General features: G+C 44.3%; 1 protein-coding gene across 1 annotated transcript; it reads right to left on the reverse strand.

The window, feature by feature from the left end:
• Positions 1 to 9233: 9233 nt before the first annotated feature.
• Positions 9234 to 15926, reverse strand: LOC148436255 (sorting nexin-12; the record flags this gene model as incomplete). Its single annotated transcript, XM_088465127.1, has 3 exons — positions 9234 to 10487; positions 15541 to 15665; positions 15831 to 15926. Coding segments are annotated over 3 exons (324 nt in total), but the record flags the coding sequence as incomplete, so codon positions are not given.
• Between the last annotated feature and the right edge of the window lie 1367 nt (positions 15927 to 17293).

Here is a 17293-nt window from a genome sequence, read left to right on the forward strand (position 1 = left end):
TCCGCTCGCAAGTGGGTCGATGTTCTGGACTGAGCATGCGCCAGACGCGACGAGCGAAGGAAAGTCCTTCGCTCGTTGTGTCTGATCAAAGGGGGCGTGCTGTCGATGTTGATTGACAGCACGCCCCCTTTGGTAGGCGTGCCTCCCTGACGGGGGCTTTCCCACGGGAACGCCTCCCGTCAGAAGCCGGCCCACTGACATCACTAGTGATGTCAGTGGGAGTGATTTGGGCTCTGATAGAGCCAAAATCACTCCGGAGCTTGCGGTTGAAAACCTCAACCGCAGGCTCCGGCTCGCAGTTTCGATGGTCGCGATGGTCACGACCATCGCGGCCATCAAACTGCACGCTCGTATAGCCTGTGGGTGGTGACCCACAGCTATACGAGCGTCCAGGAGGACGCTTCATTTCCATGGAGGGCGGCCCTCATTCAGAGCGTGCGCTCTGCTCAGAGCGTACAGCTCTGAATGAGGGTCTAGGTTTGTTAGTGGACTTAACCTCCTGTTGTGTAGCTGTTGCTGCAGTTCTGCCCCGTCCTCTGGAACCACAGGAAGTCCTCCTCTGAAGCGACCAAGGGAACGTCCTGGGGCAAGAGAACCGAAACGAGGGTCCTGAGTAATGGTGCATACACATGATCAGATTTTTCCTTCAGATATGAACGATAACGATTTAAAAATCGTTCAGTCGTTCATATCTGAAGGAAAATCGTTCATATCTGACATGCCTGAACGATGGACGATCAACGATGCGCGTTCCCGTTTGTCAGATAACGATATCTGACATCTGATGGGTTTGCAGTCAGACTTGGACGATTCCATTCATTTTAATGCAGTCAAAAATCGTTCAATCGTTCAAAACTTTGGTAAAATCGTTCAAATTGTTCAATCGTTCATCTGACAAGTCTGACAAATCTGACCGTGTGTACGCTCCATTAGATCTTCTAGTAGGTGGAGCCGCAGACGGAAGTGAACTTACCCCCAGTAGCTTGATAAATCCATTTATCTAGTTCCACTCCAAATAAGACACTTCCCAATGAAGGGAAGAGCTTTCACAGCTTTCTTCAGCATTCGCCTGCCATTGTTTAAGCCAAAACGCTCTGCATGTTGAAACCGCCAGAGCTGAAGTTCTAGAGGCAAGATTGCAAACGTCCTTGTACGCCTCTCCAAGGCAAGCCGCAGCTTCACCTATATGCTCTGCCAAAGGGATAAGTTTCTCCACCGGTACATGGTCTCTCATCCTGTCAGCTAATTGTCTTGCCCAAAGCTCAACAGCTTTATTAGTCCAGCAGCTTACAATCGCAAGATGCAGAGTCACCCCTCCAGCTGTATAAATAAACTTGAGAGTATTCTCTAATCTCCTGTCCGATGTTTCCTTCAAAGACTACGCTACCGGTTCCGGGAGCCACGTCTTTTTTAGACAGACCGAAGTGTCTACTGTAGGAGGAGTCTCACAAGATTTTCTGCTATCTGCAGGAAAAGGGTAAGATAATAACCGCCAGGACATCTGAATTTTTTTAACAGGATGTTCCCAAGCTGAAATCAGAATAGAATCCAGTTCTTCTGAAATTGGAATAGTAGCAGCTTGTTTGTTCCTTTAAAAAGAAAATTACTGTCATGCAGGACCCTTATCCTCCTCTATTATCTGCAATACCTGACGGATTGCAGAAATTAACGCCTCCATTCCTTCGGACACAGGCTCGGGCTCCTATGAGCTCTACAGGCGAATCTGGAGCATATTCGCCCTCTTCTAGAACTGGCATATCCTCCTCCTCCGATTGGAGGACTGAGGGTAAGTTTCTTTTTTGAGACCTGTGGAGAGGGTCCCGTTCCCGTGGCACGGGAAGGAGTCAAGGCTTTTGTGATCCTTTCCATTGATTTAGCTAAGGACCGCGCCCATGCCGGTTCCTCTAGAGTAGCTGACCTGGAAGCTTCTCCTTTCAAGAAGCCTCCAGCTCAGTAGAGATGCGACATAACAGATGCAAACTGCGTCAACCAAGACGGCGGATCACAATTGTCACACAAAAGGGAGTTAGATGACTGCCATGTGTAAACTTCTCAGCACACTTTGTGCAGGTAAATTACTTCTAAGACTCCTTAGAGTCCCTTCCAGCCATGGTACATACAGACTCCACACAAACAACAGTAAAGTGTAGTGGAAAAGGAAACGTAGAGACTGAGAAAGGTTTAGAGGCAGGAGAGAACGGAGTATCACACTTGCCCTAATAGCGCTCCTGGCAGTGCTAAAAAAAAAGTTAGGCATTAATAACAAGCAACCACTGAGGCAGCTGAGGAGCAGGACTCCGGAGTTAGGCTCTGCCCCCCACTATGGCACTTAACCTGAACTGTGAAGTGCGCTGTGTGAGGGAGACCTCGCACAGAGAATGATGCCGCTTGGCTGCCCTGCTACTCAGAGCAGCCTGCTGCTAAAAAAAAACACTGCCAATGAACGTGGCCACCCCGCTAGTCGGGGAGCCAGGTTATTCTCACGTAACTGCCTCCGCTGCCGGTTTGGCTAGAGACAGTGGTCTCTGTAGTCAGGGACCCCAGGCGAACTGCGAGCAGTTGCGAGTGGATCCCCCCAGCAACTCCAGTGATGCAGACAGGCAGTGGCAGCCGCTGCCTGTCCACTTTCATTCATTTCTTCAGCGCAGCAGCGCTACTAATAAAACTAAAGACATAACCCTTAGGAGAAGTGTATAACACTAGCAGATCCCCTCGGGCACAAAGACTGAGCTTGGAGGGGGAGGAGCTAGTCAAATTTTTAAATTTAAAGTGCCAGCCTTCACTTAGCACACGTCTATACCCCACTGTCATGAAGCCTCCAGTGTCCCCTAGTGGATGAAGAAAGCATTTAACTAGTTCTGTCTTTTTGGCCCCCGAATGGTGGGCGATATTGGACAACCGGATTCACCGATTCCAATCACTTTTTGGTAGGAATTGGCAATTGGTGAATACTTTACCAATTTATTTTTACAAATTCAGAACTGCCCCAATTGATTGCTGATGTATGGGCCTCATAACTCGGAGATACATGGAAGATTAGAATCTGCTGGATCAGACTAAAGCAGAGTATCCACATGCCGATAATGGGATTTTGGTACCTACCGGTAAATCCTTTTCTCTGATTCCACAGGTGACACTGGAGGTGCTTACGCTGGGGTATAGAGGCGTGGATAACTGGAGCCGGCACTTTAAATAATTTAGAAGTGTGAAGCTCATCCCCCTCTATGCCCCATCAGCCCTCAGTTTAGAAAATGAAGACCGAGAGGAGATGGAGAACAAGCGGAGTAAAAAGGGAGAGGACATACAATTATCAAAACATACAACATATGGAACAAACCTAACAGGCAGGCTAAGAGCGCAGAGGTGGGCGTCCAGTGTCCCCAGTGGAATCAGAGAAAAGGATTTACCGGTAGGTACCAAAATCCATTCCCCAGGGTGGATATCCTGTCGGCTTAGGTAATCTGCTTCCCAGTTGTCCACACCCGGAATGAATACCGCCGACAGGATTACTGACTGGCTCTTGGCCCACCTGAGAATCTGAGTTACTTCTCGCATGGCCATGCGACTCCGAGTCCCTCCTTGGCGGTTGATGTACGCGATGGCTGTCGCGTTGTCGGACTGAACTCTTACCGGACGAGTTCTTAGAAACTCTGTCGCTTCTATCAGAGCATTGTAGATCGCTGAGTTCCAGCACATTTATGGGCCACTTTTGTTCTAGAGGGGACCATCGACCCTGTAAATGATAATCGAGTACTACAGCTCCCCATCTTCAAAGGCTGGCATACGTTGTTACGATGATCCAGTCCTGCACTCCAAATCTCCGGCCCGCAAGAAGATTGTTGGATTGTGTCCACCAGAGAAAGGCCACTCTGGTAGCTGGGCTCAGCCGGATCTGGCGGTGTAGGAGCAGATGAGACCCTGACCCCTGTGTTAGTAGGTCCAGCTGAAACACCCTGGAGTGGAACCGCCCGAACTGTATTGCCTCGAAGGCCGCTACCATCTTCCCCAGGAGACGCAGCCAAAGAAGGAGGGACACCCTCTTTGGTCTGAGGACCAGCTGAACTAACAACCGGATATCCCGGGCCTTGTCTACTGGAAGGAAGATCCTCTGTGATGCCGTATCTAAGATCATGCCCAGAAACAGGAGCTTCTGGGACGGATTGAGATTGGATTTCTTGAAGTTTATTATCCAACACTGTTGGATTAAAGTCTGATATGTCAGTAAGGCATGACTTGTAAGAAGAGATACCGACTGCGCCTTGAGTAACAGGTCGTCCAAATAAGGGATTATGTTTATTAAGGGATTATAGAGACTGGATAGCCTCCTGTAGAACCCTGGCCTTGTCTGCAGGTATTGGCAGACTTGTAGTGAAGAACCAAGGTGGAGGGGGGACCTCGAACTCTATTCGGTACCCCAGGGAAATTAGTCTGCGGATCCACGGCTCTGGAGAGGTCTGGTTCCAAACTTGTTGAAATCTTTGCAGGCGGCCTCCCACTGTAGGTGGTCCCAGGTGGGACAGAAGACCGTCATGCCACCTGTTTTTCAGATGGCTTAGGCACCTGTCTACATGCAACTGAGTGTGGGCGACCTCTACCTCTGCCGCCTCTTGCTTGGGAGGGAGCACCTCTGGCTCTACCACAAAAGCAATGTGGCGCACGAAAGGAATGTCCAGTGTAAGATCGTCTGGGAGCCGGTGCAGTTGACGGGAGGAAGACTTACCCCCCGTGGCCTGGGATATCCATTTGCCAAACAGCATGTCGCCATTGAATGGTAAACCCTCCACCGCACGCTTGGATTCTGCGTCCGCATGCCAGGCGCGCAACCAGAGGTCTCTACGGCCCGAAATAGAAGCAGATATGCGAGCACTAATCTGACTGATATCTTTTGATATCTTTTTACTTCTCCCAAGTAAACTGCAGACTCGCGGATATGTTCAGCTAGTAAGCGTAACTCTGCTCTAGAAGTACCCGAGTCCAAACCTGTAATCAACTGGTCAGCCCAGCAAACCACCGCTTTGTTAACCCAAGCAGTAACAAGGGTGGGCCTAAGTTGAGCACCCGCTGCGGTATAAATAGATCTTAGCGTTGACTCCAATTTACGATCCGAAGGATCTTTTAGTACTGTAGCTCCCGGTACTGGGAGTGCTGTTTTTTTAGAGACGGGAGACGGACGGATCTACTGGAGGGGGTGTTTCCCACTTCTCCATCATGGATGATGGAAAAGGGTAGCTAGAAGGAAACCGGCGCGGAATTTGGATCCGTTTATCCGGTTGCTTCCAGGCCACTGAGAGCTGTTGTTGAAGATGCAGTGAGAACGGAAAAACCGCCAAACTCTTTGGTTGTTCATGAAATAATTCACACTCCTGGGATGCAGGAATAACATCCTCAGGTAAGTTAAGGATTTTTCTGACCGCCAAAAATAGAGATTCCACCCCGGGAGAGGTGGACTCTAATTCTAGAGGGGTAATGCTTCCTCCAATTCCCCTTCCTCAGTATCCTCCGTAGCGAGGAATTCCTCGTCAGACTCTTCTGACTGGAGAACAGTCGATAAAGGACGCTTTTGTGTCGGTCCTTGTAGGGAAGTGGAGGGTGCAGACACAGCTGTACCCATAACTTGCACCAGGGTGTCAAGAGACTTGGGTTAGCCCAGCAACCCAGGGAGGCTGAGACTTCCGCGCCTCAGCTAACTCAAGACGTTAAATCCGTCATTACTCCTACCATGTCAGCGGCCCATGTAGGTGCAGGTGAGGTATTAGCCACAGGTGGATCAATTACTATACAAGCATCACATAACGTGGACCCAGCAGCATGTGGCTTGGATAGTTTGTTACACCTAGAACAAACATCTTTTGAGACGCCTTTGTTCTTTTTGACATGGATACACACTCACAACACACAGAGGGACAGAGTATATACAGAAGTAAAGAAAAGCAGAAGGCTGACTTAGGACACAGAGGAGATACACCCCACTCCCTCCCACAGATCAGATTCCCTGCACCCCCAGTGTATTAAGCACCAGAGCCTTCTGTGCTTAATTTGTATCTGCACACTGTAACCAGGTTGGGGAGCAAGAGAATTCAGCCTCTGCAGATCTGCTGCACACTTCCTGTATAAGGGAGAGATGCAGGCATGTATTAGTTAAAAACACAGCCGCTTGCCGCGCATAGGAGAGCCTGCGCTGATTAGGCTCTGCCCCCTTCTTCATGCCCTAAGGGCTCCATAATTGCTGCTTGGCCATTGCCTCCCCCTCCGCGCTACATCGCGTGTATCAGCGGGGAGAAGCAGGGAGCCGCGTGTAGCGCTGTGTACACGCAGCTTCCCTAACACAGCAATTCCCCTTCTGCAAGGCAGCGCCGACAGCGGGACATTGCCAGCGCTGTCTAACAGCGCTATGCACACCTGACACAGCGCAGCATGCTGTGTCAGCGCCGGGCAGGAGCCGGGGGATGCGCAGCTTGTTACTCACTGCGTGTCCCCGGAGGCTTCTCTCAGCAGGTCAGCAGTCTTCTCTTCTTGTTGTGAAGACTTGCTGTGGCGGTAAGGAGCTGTCAGGAGCTCTTGTAATGAGCCCTGTGCACTCCTTCCTGGTGTTTGCTAAAACACCAGGGTGCCAGGTACCCGGACCCCAGCTTTTAGATAGGTGACGAAGGGTACCTATATGTAAAGGATGCTTATAAATAGAAAAAAATTAAATGTATTTGCTGGAGCACAGCATGTAGTGACCATCTCCTAGAGGCACATTTTCTAAACTGAGGACTGATGGGGCATAGAGGGGGAGGAGTTTCACACTTCTAAATTATTTAAAGTGCCGGCTCCAGTTATCCACGCCTCTATACCCCAGCGTAAGCACCTCCAGTGTCCCCTAGTGGATGAAAGAGAAATTAATGAAACTGAACAATAACGATGTCATCGTTCAATCGTCCATTAATAGTGTATGAATCGGGCAGTTTAATTTGTGAAACGACTAGCGATGCGTGCTCCCGCTGGTCGTTATCGTCAATCATCGCCTGAACATGCTGGTAAATCTGCAGATAACGACAGATTGGCCATGGTCAGGGATAAGGGAGGGTGCCTACACTGAACGACATATCGTTCAGTGTTGGCACTACAGGGAATGAGGAACAACTGTACGATTACGTTGTTGTAATCGTACCCTTTCCTAGTCGGCAAGTGGATACGCACCTTAACAATGTAGCTCCAGTTAGCTGCTGCCATCATATATCATGGTAAGTTGATTTCAACCTGTGTGTGTCTAATTCAGCCCAATGGTTTATATACACGCAGGTGTCAGCATTGTTTTAGAGGTGTCCTTAAAATTAGACTAGGGGTTTCTACAAACATCATACTTAAAAAGGACTAGAAATTTATGGTTGAACTGTCATTCCTACTATTCTTAATGACATAAAAATGTTACATAGCACCCATGATAAAAAAATGGACAATTGGTCATACCCCTCCAAACCAATTACCTAATTTGATAATTAACAAACAATTTTGGAGGCATATTTAGAAAAAAAATGTAGGTCAGTTAAGTGGTTAATATAAGTGCTACTTTAAATTAAAGCTTACAAAAGCCACCACTTCATAAATGTAGCCCAATGTGTTTTCTGCCTGACAGGTACAAGGCTTATGAAGAACAAATTATAACTGCATATGTTGTGTAAATCCACTCCACCAGATAATCAGTAAGGAATTTTCAGGCAAGTAAAAAGGTGCCTAACAGTAGATATAAATGAATGCAGTTTGCTGACTCTGAGAAAATGTTACAAAAAAATAAATAAAAAATACATATTATTCATTAAGATCATGTCAAACAAATCAGACTGAACTACGTAATGAGAGTGGAACAGTAAGGGGGTTCCGTAGGCAGCTTATCTGGGAAATCTGTGAAGCATTTGGCAATTCCACATTGTAAACTACAATAAACAGTATTATTACAGCTTTAAACAATTTATAAATAAAGTATTACAACCAAACTATCGTGCTCAATATAATACATTCAAAAGTAAATCAGGTACATTGGCAGCCTATTATAACAACTATCCTATTTAATGTTAATACTGTAAATAAGTTATTGCACTATTGGTTCTTAATTTAGAGGAGTTGCAAGTAAACAATAAATTGTGGATTTCTGGAAGTGCAGCAGGGAGGTAAACTGCAATTTTAAACTGCCCATGACAGTTTTTTTTTTATACTAAAGTATTGTAAAGCATCACCTATGCCAATTCTTTAAAACTATTCATGCAACAGAGTATGAATCCAAACTATATAGTACATTTGTATTGCCTAGGACAATGTTTCCCTAACGCATTCCTCGCAGAGCACTAACAGTGCATGGTTTACATTTTCCTAGGTGGTGCACAGGTGTATTTATTACTGGCTGACATTTTAGAAGCCAATAATTTCACTTGTAATTCTGTGAGACCTGGAAAACATGCAATGTTAGTGCTCCCTGAGGAATGAGTTGGGGAAACACTGGTCTAGGAGAAGGTGACATTTACAATAGTTCTTTTTCAAGAAAAGATTTTAGGTATTGTTTAACCAGAAACTTAGAAATGAGGTTTGGATTTTGTGGAACAGATCTATCTGGCTTTGTTACACCCATAATGTTGTATTCAGTTCTAGCCAACATACCTCAGAAATAAACAATTTAACAAGAATTAAAGGTGGTAAACTAAAAGGGTGCATAGACTTAAAATATATAGCAACTTAAATATTTTACAAGAAAGGATGTGTTTTAATAGGCCCATCTATTTGGAATCACTGGAACAAGGCTTTCTGCTTTTACTGACTAGAACATACTAAGTGTCAGGCGTTATGTTAAGCAGTACGGACATTGTAAAAGTAGTGGATATTTGGATAAGCATGATCATACTGGAACAATGTTTTCCAATAAGATATGTGACTAGTTAGATTTGCTTGTTCTTTGGTTACGGTCAAACCTGTATACCTATGCAAAAAAACTGGAGCAGTATGTCGTTATGTTTGTGTAAAAGCAGAACTTACAACTATGGAACTAGTAGGAAAACATCCCTCCAGCTCCAGGGCTGACGCCTGTTGAAAAATTAGTGAGAGGCAGAAATAACCTTTTGAATTGGTGAGATTTTTCTAAACAAGAATTAAAGCTTTCCAGACTAATAATGCACCAAACAAGTACAATTTTCCTCTATGTGGAAGTCTGTATTTGAACTAGGTGAAGCTGTACTGTACATTGACGACTCTTAGACCAAATGTCAGATATAGATATTTATATACACAGACATGGTCTTCAGCACAAGGACACACGCAGCAAAGATGCTCATAAGCCCAGGTCTGAGTGTTATAACTGGTCAGCCCATACAAGAGGTCACATGACAGCCTCTCATTTAACAATTGCTACTATGACCCATGCCCTTGAAAGCTGATCATTAAAATAAATAAGCTTCTCCCTCCCAACCAACCACAAGGGCTAACCATATATATAGCAAAACAAATGAGCTGTTTAATGATGGCCATGTCCTTCATTTTCTATATATCCAGAGCTGACCAGTGACCAGACACACCCATTCTCCAAAGGCCAGCGTATTGTACCAGCCAAGTTCCCCATAGTCAGAACATTCCTTGAAGCACTTATATTCACAAATTTGCTTGGAGCTCTCAGTCACTACAGTCTTCTGCAGGAGACACGAATACTGAGCTGCAGGTCCACACAGAGTTTTACTTCTGATCTTCAATGTAGTGATGCATTTTTCCCTGGAACTGGATTCAATTGGAGTGGGTGTGATCTGTTCTAACCACTAACATATCAGAAAATACACATTTTTGGCTGTGCAGCAGATATATGACTATACATTATCTGAGGTCTTTAAATAAACAGCACACTTGTAGTGATAATACAGAGTGGGTAGGGGAGTGCATACTTGCTTAGTCACTCCAAGACCTGGGACACACAAGTTATAGATTGTATAACAATATTTGCCAGTCATGGACTAGTGAAGAGGGAAGAAAAGTATTCCATTTGAAATAGGACTCCAGGGCATGTATGAACGTTCACTAGAACAAAAGTATTTTTCATGAAGGTTGCTCAGAACATTCACCTTAGAGAATGGTGCTTGGAAGGGAAATCTCTAAGGCAGTATAGCATCTTAGAGCTAGCAATTTGGAAGAGAAAGGCCAGGTTGCCCCCTAACCCAGGTAAGGGAGAGGATGGGAATGAATTGCTAAATTCTACTAGCTGCAGCATTCAGAGAGAGGGAGTGATGAGACAAAAAAAAAATAGGATGGACTCATGAATGACACCAGGGGTCTTAGAGACAGGGGACAAGTGGAGACAGTGTAAAAATAAATGTATTTTAGCAGGCAATGGAGTGTGGGGGAGCGGAGGGGAAGGGTGTGACTTGAGCTCTCATTGGCGCACTTTGCCCGGCACATAATTCCTGTCAATTGTCTCATCCTGCAAGAACATATGCAGACATCGCTCGTTCTGAGCAAGTGGATGTCCGGCGATCCTGAAAGGGAAGAAGATGGCATAAATTACAAAAGGACATGTGCATACATTATAAAAAAAATAAAGATACTGACTGAAGCACTCATCTGTTCATTTACTTAAAACAACATTTTATTCTAGTTTATCATCACAAAGAGGGTCCAATTCATTCATTTGAATGTATAAATTAATACTTATTTTGATCTCAAAAAATGCTACTAGAAAAGGTTTCTTCTCAACTGTGCTGGTGATGCATGAATGTATGTAGAAAGCTAGCTCTGGTGCCAGGGCAGCCCACATAAGTTACCTATGGGGTGAATGCATAAAGAGATCACGTTACGTCATAGGAATGGGTATGCAATACCAGCGGTCGGGATACTTTGTAAAAAAACAGATAGCGGCAACCCTTCCCGTTAGTACCTAGACTTAAGTCTCCCCCCTTCCTGCCTAAACCTAACCCTCCCCCCCCACCCAACAAAAAAAAAAAAAAAAACCTACCGCTAACCCAGCTATGCTGCCTAAATCCAACCCCCCCACAGCTAACAGCAAAGACGCCCCCGACTTACCTCCATCGGGATGGCGTATGTCTGTATTGCAGCATCGGGATTAAGATAGGTGTCAGTATTTCGACTTCTATCTGAAGTCCCGTGCCGGGCTTCCACAGTCGCGATTCAGACAGACGGCATGCCGTCTGCATTTCTGCTAACTACATCCCACGTCATAGACCTCAACAGGACTACTGTGTAACGAAAATTTACCTCTTTCACAAAAACACAATCACTGCAAATATGTAAAGCTTTGTTATATATACACACATTTAGGAATGAGAAGATTTATATAATGAACTATTATACCTTATGTCATCCAATTCCATAACATTTCCTGATTCAATAGTACGGTTATAATGCCTTGGCATTAAAAATTACCATTTTATTTTTTTTTTAAGATAATGGGGAGATGCACTAAGCCTTGGGGAATGTGATGAAGAACCAACCGATCAGCTCCTGTCATGTTACAGGCTGTGTTTTAAAAATGACAGGAGCTGATTGGTTGGTACTTTATCACTCTCCAAGGCTTAGTGCATCTCCCCCAGAGTGACTTTTTCCTTTTAGCAGATGGATAGTAGTTTAAAAAGGTAAAAGATCCCTCCCTGAAATTGATGAAATTGTGCTCCTGCTAAGGCTAACAAATGCCGTGGCTACAACTGCAGCCATTACAGACCTGACCATGCACACTACTAGCAGGACGCAATTGGAGCACTGGAAGCAGACGGCTTATTTACCGGTCACATCAGGTCCTGATGCCAGTGTGGGATGATATGATGAGATGCATTTGTTAAAGATGTTTGACAATTAGGTTGAATTAGGATGTACTGCTACACTCATTACTTCTACATATGTCATACCCTGCATAGTGGTATGTTTCTGCCCATACCAGAACAGGAAAGTCTCCAATAAGACTGAAACAATATGTTGTTGTGTCATACTGCCATGTAATCGCTAAAGAACCAAACGTTCTATGGATTTTGAGTTAGTGTGAATCCTTCCCACTGCTTGCAAATGAGAGAGACCGAATTGCTTTTTTTTAAGAAGATTTTCGCATTAGGTAGGGTTCCCCCATATCTATGATCATGGATCAGCGGCAGATATCTGATGAGATCCACTCTTTTCATTGTAGACTATTGGCTACAATAACGCAAACATTTTCTGATCCCTCCCCACACGTGCATTACATCTGCCCGGTCTGAAACCTGGAAGTACTCACTTAGGGCCTGATTCAGAGTTGGGAATAGAGCGAGATATCTCTCTCAACTGTGAACCTGAACAAACCATATTGCAATGCAAGGGGTATAAATACATACATTTTTTACATGTGGGTAAATACTTGTTGATTTTGCATGTAGCCCACAAATATTGCACAGCTTTATTATTACTCTACAATTTAGATGTCAGTTTGGAAACACTCCTCCCAAATCTAAATCTCTCTGCGCATTTTAAATCTGCTCCACCTGCAGTGCAGCATGGTTTCACCAAGATGATCAGTTGAGAGAGAGATCTCTCTCTATTCCCAAGTCTGAATCAGGCCCTTGGTCAGGACAACAATCTACTGTTGGAGCTGTCCCAGCAAGATTATAGTGATACATATTGGTGGACTGATTGCCAGTGAGTACTCAATGAGAGTCGGAATGGATTACAGATTTATGTGATCTTACACCCATTATCTTTACATAAAGCTGAAATACAGTTTATTTTTATTTTATTGTTAAAAGCAAATACAGGGGAAAACACAACCATGGCTTCAACCTTTGTCAATACCATGTAACTAGTGAAATTCAATAAAAATAAAACTACTACACTTAAACAGCAAGAGTTAGAGGATCACCAAATGTTTAATATAACTTATATTCAGTCTAGGGGCAGCTGGGGCTGTTTGCAGCTGGGGTTAAAAACACCAAGTGTTAAATGCACAAAGTGTGATTACATAACAGTTAATCAAACATTTATCCTGCATGAATATGGACTAATCATCTGTTTATTTCATTTCATCCCTCAGGTATGTGACTGTCTCATCTTGCTTATTGCACCGATATTCTGCATAGAACCTCATGCTTGCAATCGTGTGTGGATTCAAATGTATGTGACTGTCTCATCTTGCTTATTGCACCGATACTCTGCATAGAACCTCATGCTTGCAATCGTGTGTGGATTCAAATGTATGTGACTGTCTCATCTTGCTTATTGCACCGATACTCTGCATAGAACCTCATGCTTGCAATCGTGTGTGGATTCAAATGTATGTGACTATCTCTTGCATAGATTTTTTTTTTCTTTTCTCTTCCTGTATTGGTCAGTGAAGCATAGTTTATGGTATATATCTGGCCTGGTTTTTGCTCCAACTCAGAGCAAGTTATCTCCTTTGATCAGCAAGCCAATTGAGTCAGTTGTAGCCTGTCTTAATCAAGGGTTACCACTCCTTATATTCAGTCTAGGGGCAGCTGGGGCTGTTTAATGCACAAAGTGTTAAATGCACAAAGTGTGATTACATAACAGTTAATCAAACAGTTGAACAAACATTGACCAACATCTAAGGTAATTTCAGATTAAGATACCATTACTTTAAAATTTGTCTAAAAAAAAAAAACATACCTAAATCTCACCACGTACTACACATTTCTTTTTTGCAACTCCCTCCTTTGTATTTTCTCTAAGGATATAACATCCCTAACTCTCCCTGCATCTCCCCTCTCTGGGCACACTGCCGCCCTATTGAGTCACTCACCTCTTCTAAAAACTAATGAGATTTCTTTTCATCAAAAATTGACTATTACAGCCCTATTGTGTCACTATAAAAAATTTTTACACACCTACAACTATATCTACTTCTCCATTCTTCTGCTTTTATTATCTGGTGACATATCACCAAATCCAGGCCCCACACACGGACAGCGGATATACTATGGAATAAATATCCTGCAAACCTCACATGTCTCCCATCACCCTCCAAATCAATAAATGTGCCTTATAGAATTCACACTTGATCACAACTTATTATTTTACTTCTGATCATCTCTTTACAATAACGACTTTTACCAATTTCTACATTTACCTGAGACTGCTGGTTTATACGTTAACCAAACTCTCTAAATAGCCCTTCATGAAGTGGCTTCAGCTACCCGTCAGACTTCACGTAAACTGATATAACAGCGATGGCTTTCCACAGACACCTACAAAAACTGCCTCTTAAAGTAGAATGTCAGTGGCATAAATCTTAATTCAAATGACTTCCACACATACTGTAAAATAGGAATCCACCCATCTGTCATCCTAACCCTCTGTCCAATTCTCACTGTCTACCCCATCCGTGTCACCCCTGTCTGTTTGCCCATCCCCTCTAGAATGTAAGCTCTCACGAGCAGGGCCCTCTTTCCTCTTGTGCTTATCCTTTCTTTACTTATATTATCTGCTCTATACTCAAAAGCACCTAACCCGTGACTTTTGCCATTCTGCTTCTGTTGCAGCAGTGTTTATATACCATGTACTTGTATTGCATTGTCTTAAACTGTATGACACTGTTTTCTTGTTCTGCTCAACTGTCTATGTACTATGTCTATGTACTATGTTTGTGCACTATGTTTATGTACTATGTAAGGCGCTGTGGAACCCTTGTGGCGCCATATAAAAAAAGGATAATAATAATAATAATTTGGGACAGCGCACGTGTGGGTTTAATTTAAATGATACATCTGTGGAGTATACACCAATGGGACTCAACTGGTGGCTTGCAGAGTGCTGTCACAGTATCACTACTGTTCGTGTTTACAGTATGATGTGAAAACATAGCGCAGCAGGACATTTATGATCTAAGTGCGACAGGAACAAGCTATTTTTTATCTAGAGATAATCCCTCTTGAGCTCGGTTTGAGGAAATATCACACACCCAGAGTACAAAGTTTATTTAGTAGCACTGTATGTAGATTGCATTTAAAGTGGATTCAGTTTCTATTGCTGCCTATGGTATCACATTTCCCTGCAGACACAACAGTAAGAGCTGTGTATTAATGACGGCACTTACAGTAAAGGTGCGTACACACTGGGCGATAAAGTGGACGACTGAACGATAACGATATCGTTCAGTCGTCCACTTTATCGTCCATTTTTAAGCCCAAAAAGATGAACGATAACGACGACGCGCGTTCCCGCGGGTCGTTCGTCATCATCGTTCATCGGGCTGACATGCAGGCCAACCTGACGATCTCGTCAGGTTGCTGCATGTCAGGGAATGGGGGAGAGAGCCCGGCGCTGAACAATATCGTTAATGATATTGTTCAGCGGCTGTGCTCAATGTCATAAACGACATTGAGCACAGCCTGCCGGGGACACACTAGACGATATCGCTCAGGGAGCATATCGTCTAGTGTGTATGCACCTTAAGAGTGAGGCCCAATACCTATGGAATGTGCGAGAAATATGGACCATGCAATCTAGAGACCCTCTCTTGTATATGAATAAAGTAGCAATCGTTAAAATCTGTACATACAGTAGAGTAAAGGGGTGAAAATATATATATTTTTTTACTTGTTAATAAACTGCTCCAGTCCTTGCTGTCGTTCTTCTATGAAAGACTCTTCAAAAATGCCTTCATCTCCTCGGAATGGGAGCTGTCTCTTCAATGCTTTCCCTGGTAACGCAGGAACCACAATCTAGAAGAAGAGTTATGTTTTACCTCAATGTCACATCCTTCTCCCTTTACAGTAGTACTCAAATAAACAAAACCTACATGTTCTTGGATACACAAACCCCCTGAAAACCACTCTACAATGTGTTTCCTTTCAAATAAATGGTGGGCAGTGAATAGTGTTGCTCACCTTGCTGTCTCTCTCCAGTTCATTCTTTAACCACTCAAAATCACTGTATCGCCTTCTAACAGTGGAATCCTTCATTTTAAAGATTGGCAGGTTTGTCTAGAGATGAAGGAATATATAAAGAAAAAGTCATGAACATTTTATAGCAATATATATTTTATATATATTTTATAGCAATATAGTCTGCAATTCTGATGGACAACGAGACTATGTTACAGCAAAATGTCTGAAATCTGCTGCATATATGATACAAAACGATATCCAACAATGGAGATAATCTGACTAGGACTGATCAGATGTACACTCCGACGAACAGTCAAATTCTGTGGAACAATGACGGCATCCAGTATGTGCTCATCGCACTACCTCCTATTGCATTTGGCTCAAGTTCCAGCAGTAGAAACTTTCCAATGTAGACATATAGAGAAGTTGAGACAGAGGTTAAACAGTCTGAATAGCCAATTGATGTAGACTGGCAAATATAACAATGATTTAATCTTCAAGTTAAGAGAACCAAGAAGTTGGCTAGCATAAAGTTGATTGGTAATAGTTTTTTATGTTTTCTCCATGCTTGCCTGACTTTCCACTGGTTGCTTCATACTGGTAGGCTACTTGGCTGCTAACAAACCAGGGCTGTAGGAATGAGTTTCACGGTATTTCAGACTGTAAAGCTAGGTACACACTGGAGTGACGGGTATTTGTTCTGACATCGGAACGAATGCCTGTCAACAGTGGTTGTGCATCAACACTGGATGACTTTAATCAACGACGTAACGATCACCGTTATGTCATTCATTAACAATGAATTTGGGTGCTAGCCATAACGCTAGGTATGATGTGCTGCGTGAGCGCGCAATCGCCGGCACACACTGGAGTAAGGTAGGCGATATATCGTTACGAAACAGCATATCGTCCAGACATTGCTCCAGTGCAGGGCTTGACAAAACCCGGGGGCCAGATCGCCATGGCGACAAGATTTGGCAGCCTGGCGACCAGGTTTTCAGCAACCCCCGGGCCCTGTAGTGCAGACCGCGAGCGCGGGTCCACACTACAGGAGTAACAAACATACAGCCGTCAGCGGCGGCTGTATTTTTGTTACAGCAGCCGATGAGAGTCCTGTCAGACTCTCATTGGCTGCTGCGTCGTTCACGGAGTGAGCCGGCTGGAGTTCACTCCATGAGCTCCACCTTCCGGCTTACCCCGCAGCAGGTTGGGAGAGACATCATGACAGAGTGGAGTGTAGAGCGGCCAGGAGGAGCGGATAGCGGCGGCCGTCGGCAGGAGTGGGGATCAGGTAAGTTGCGATTTTTTAAGGGGCACTGCATAGGGGGGATGGCAGCTACTGTAGGGACACTGCATAGGTGGGGGTGGCCGCTACTGTGGGGACACTGCATAGGTGGGGGGTGGCCGCTTCTGTGGGGACACTGCATAGGTGGGGGTGGCCGCTACTGGGGAAACTATGGGGG

This window comes from Taudactylus pleione, unplaced genomic scaffold, assembly GCF_031769625.1.
Source record: "Taudactylus pleione unplaced genomic scaffold, aTauple2 ptg001865l, whole genome shotgun sequence".
In the NCBI taxonomy this organism is placed as follows: Eukaryota; Metazoa; Chordata; class Amphibia; order Anura; family Myobatrachidae; genus Taudactylus; species Taudactylus pleione.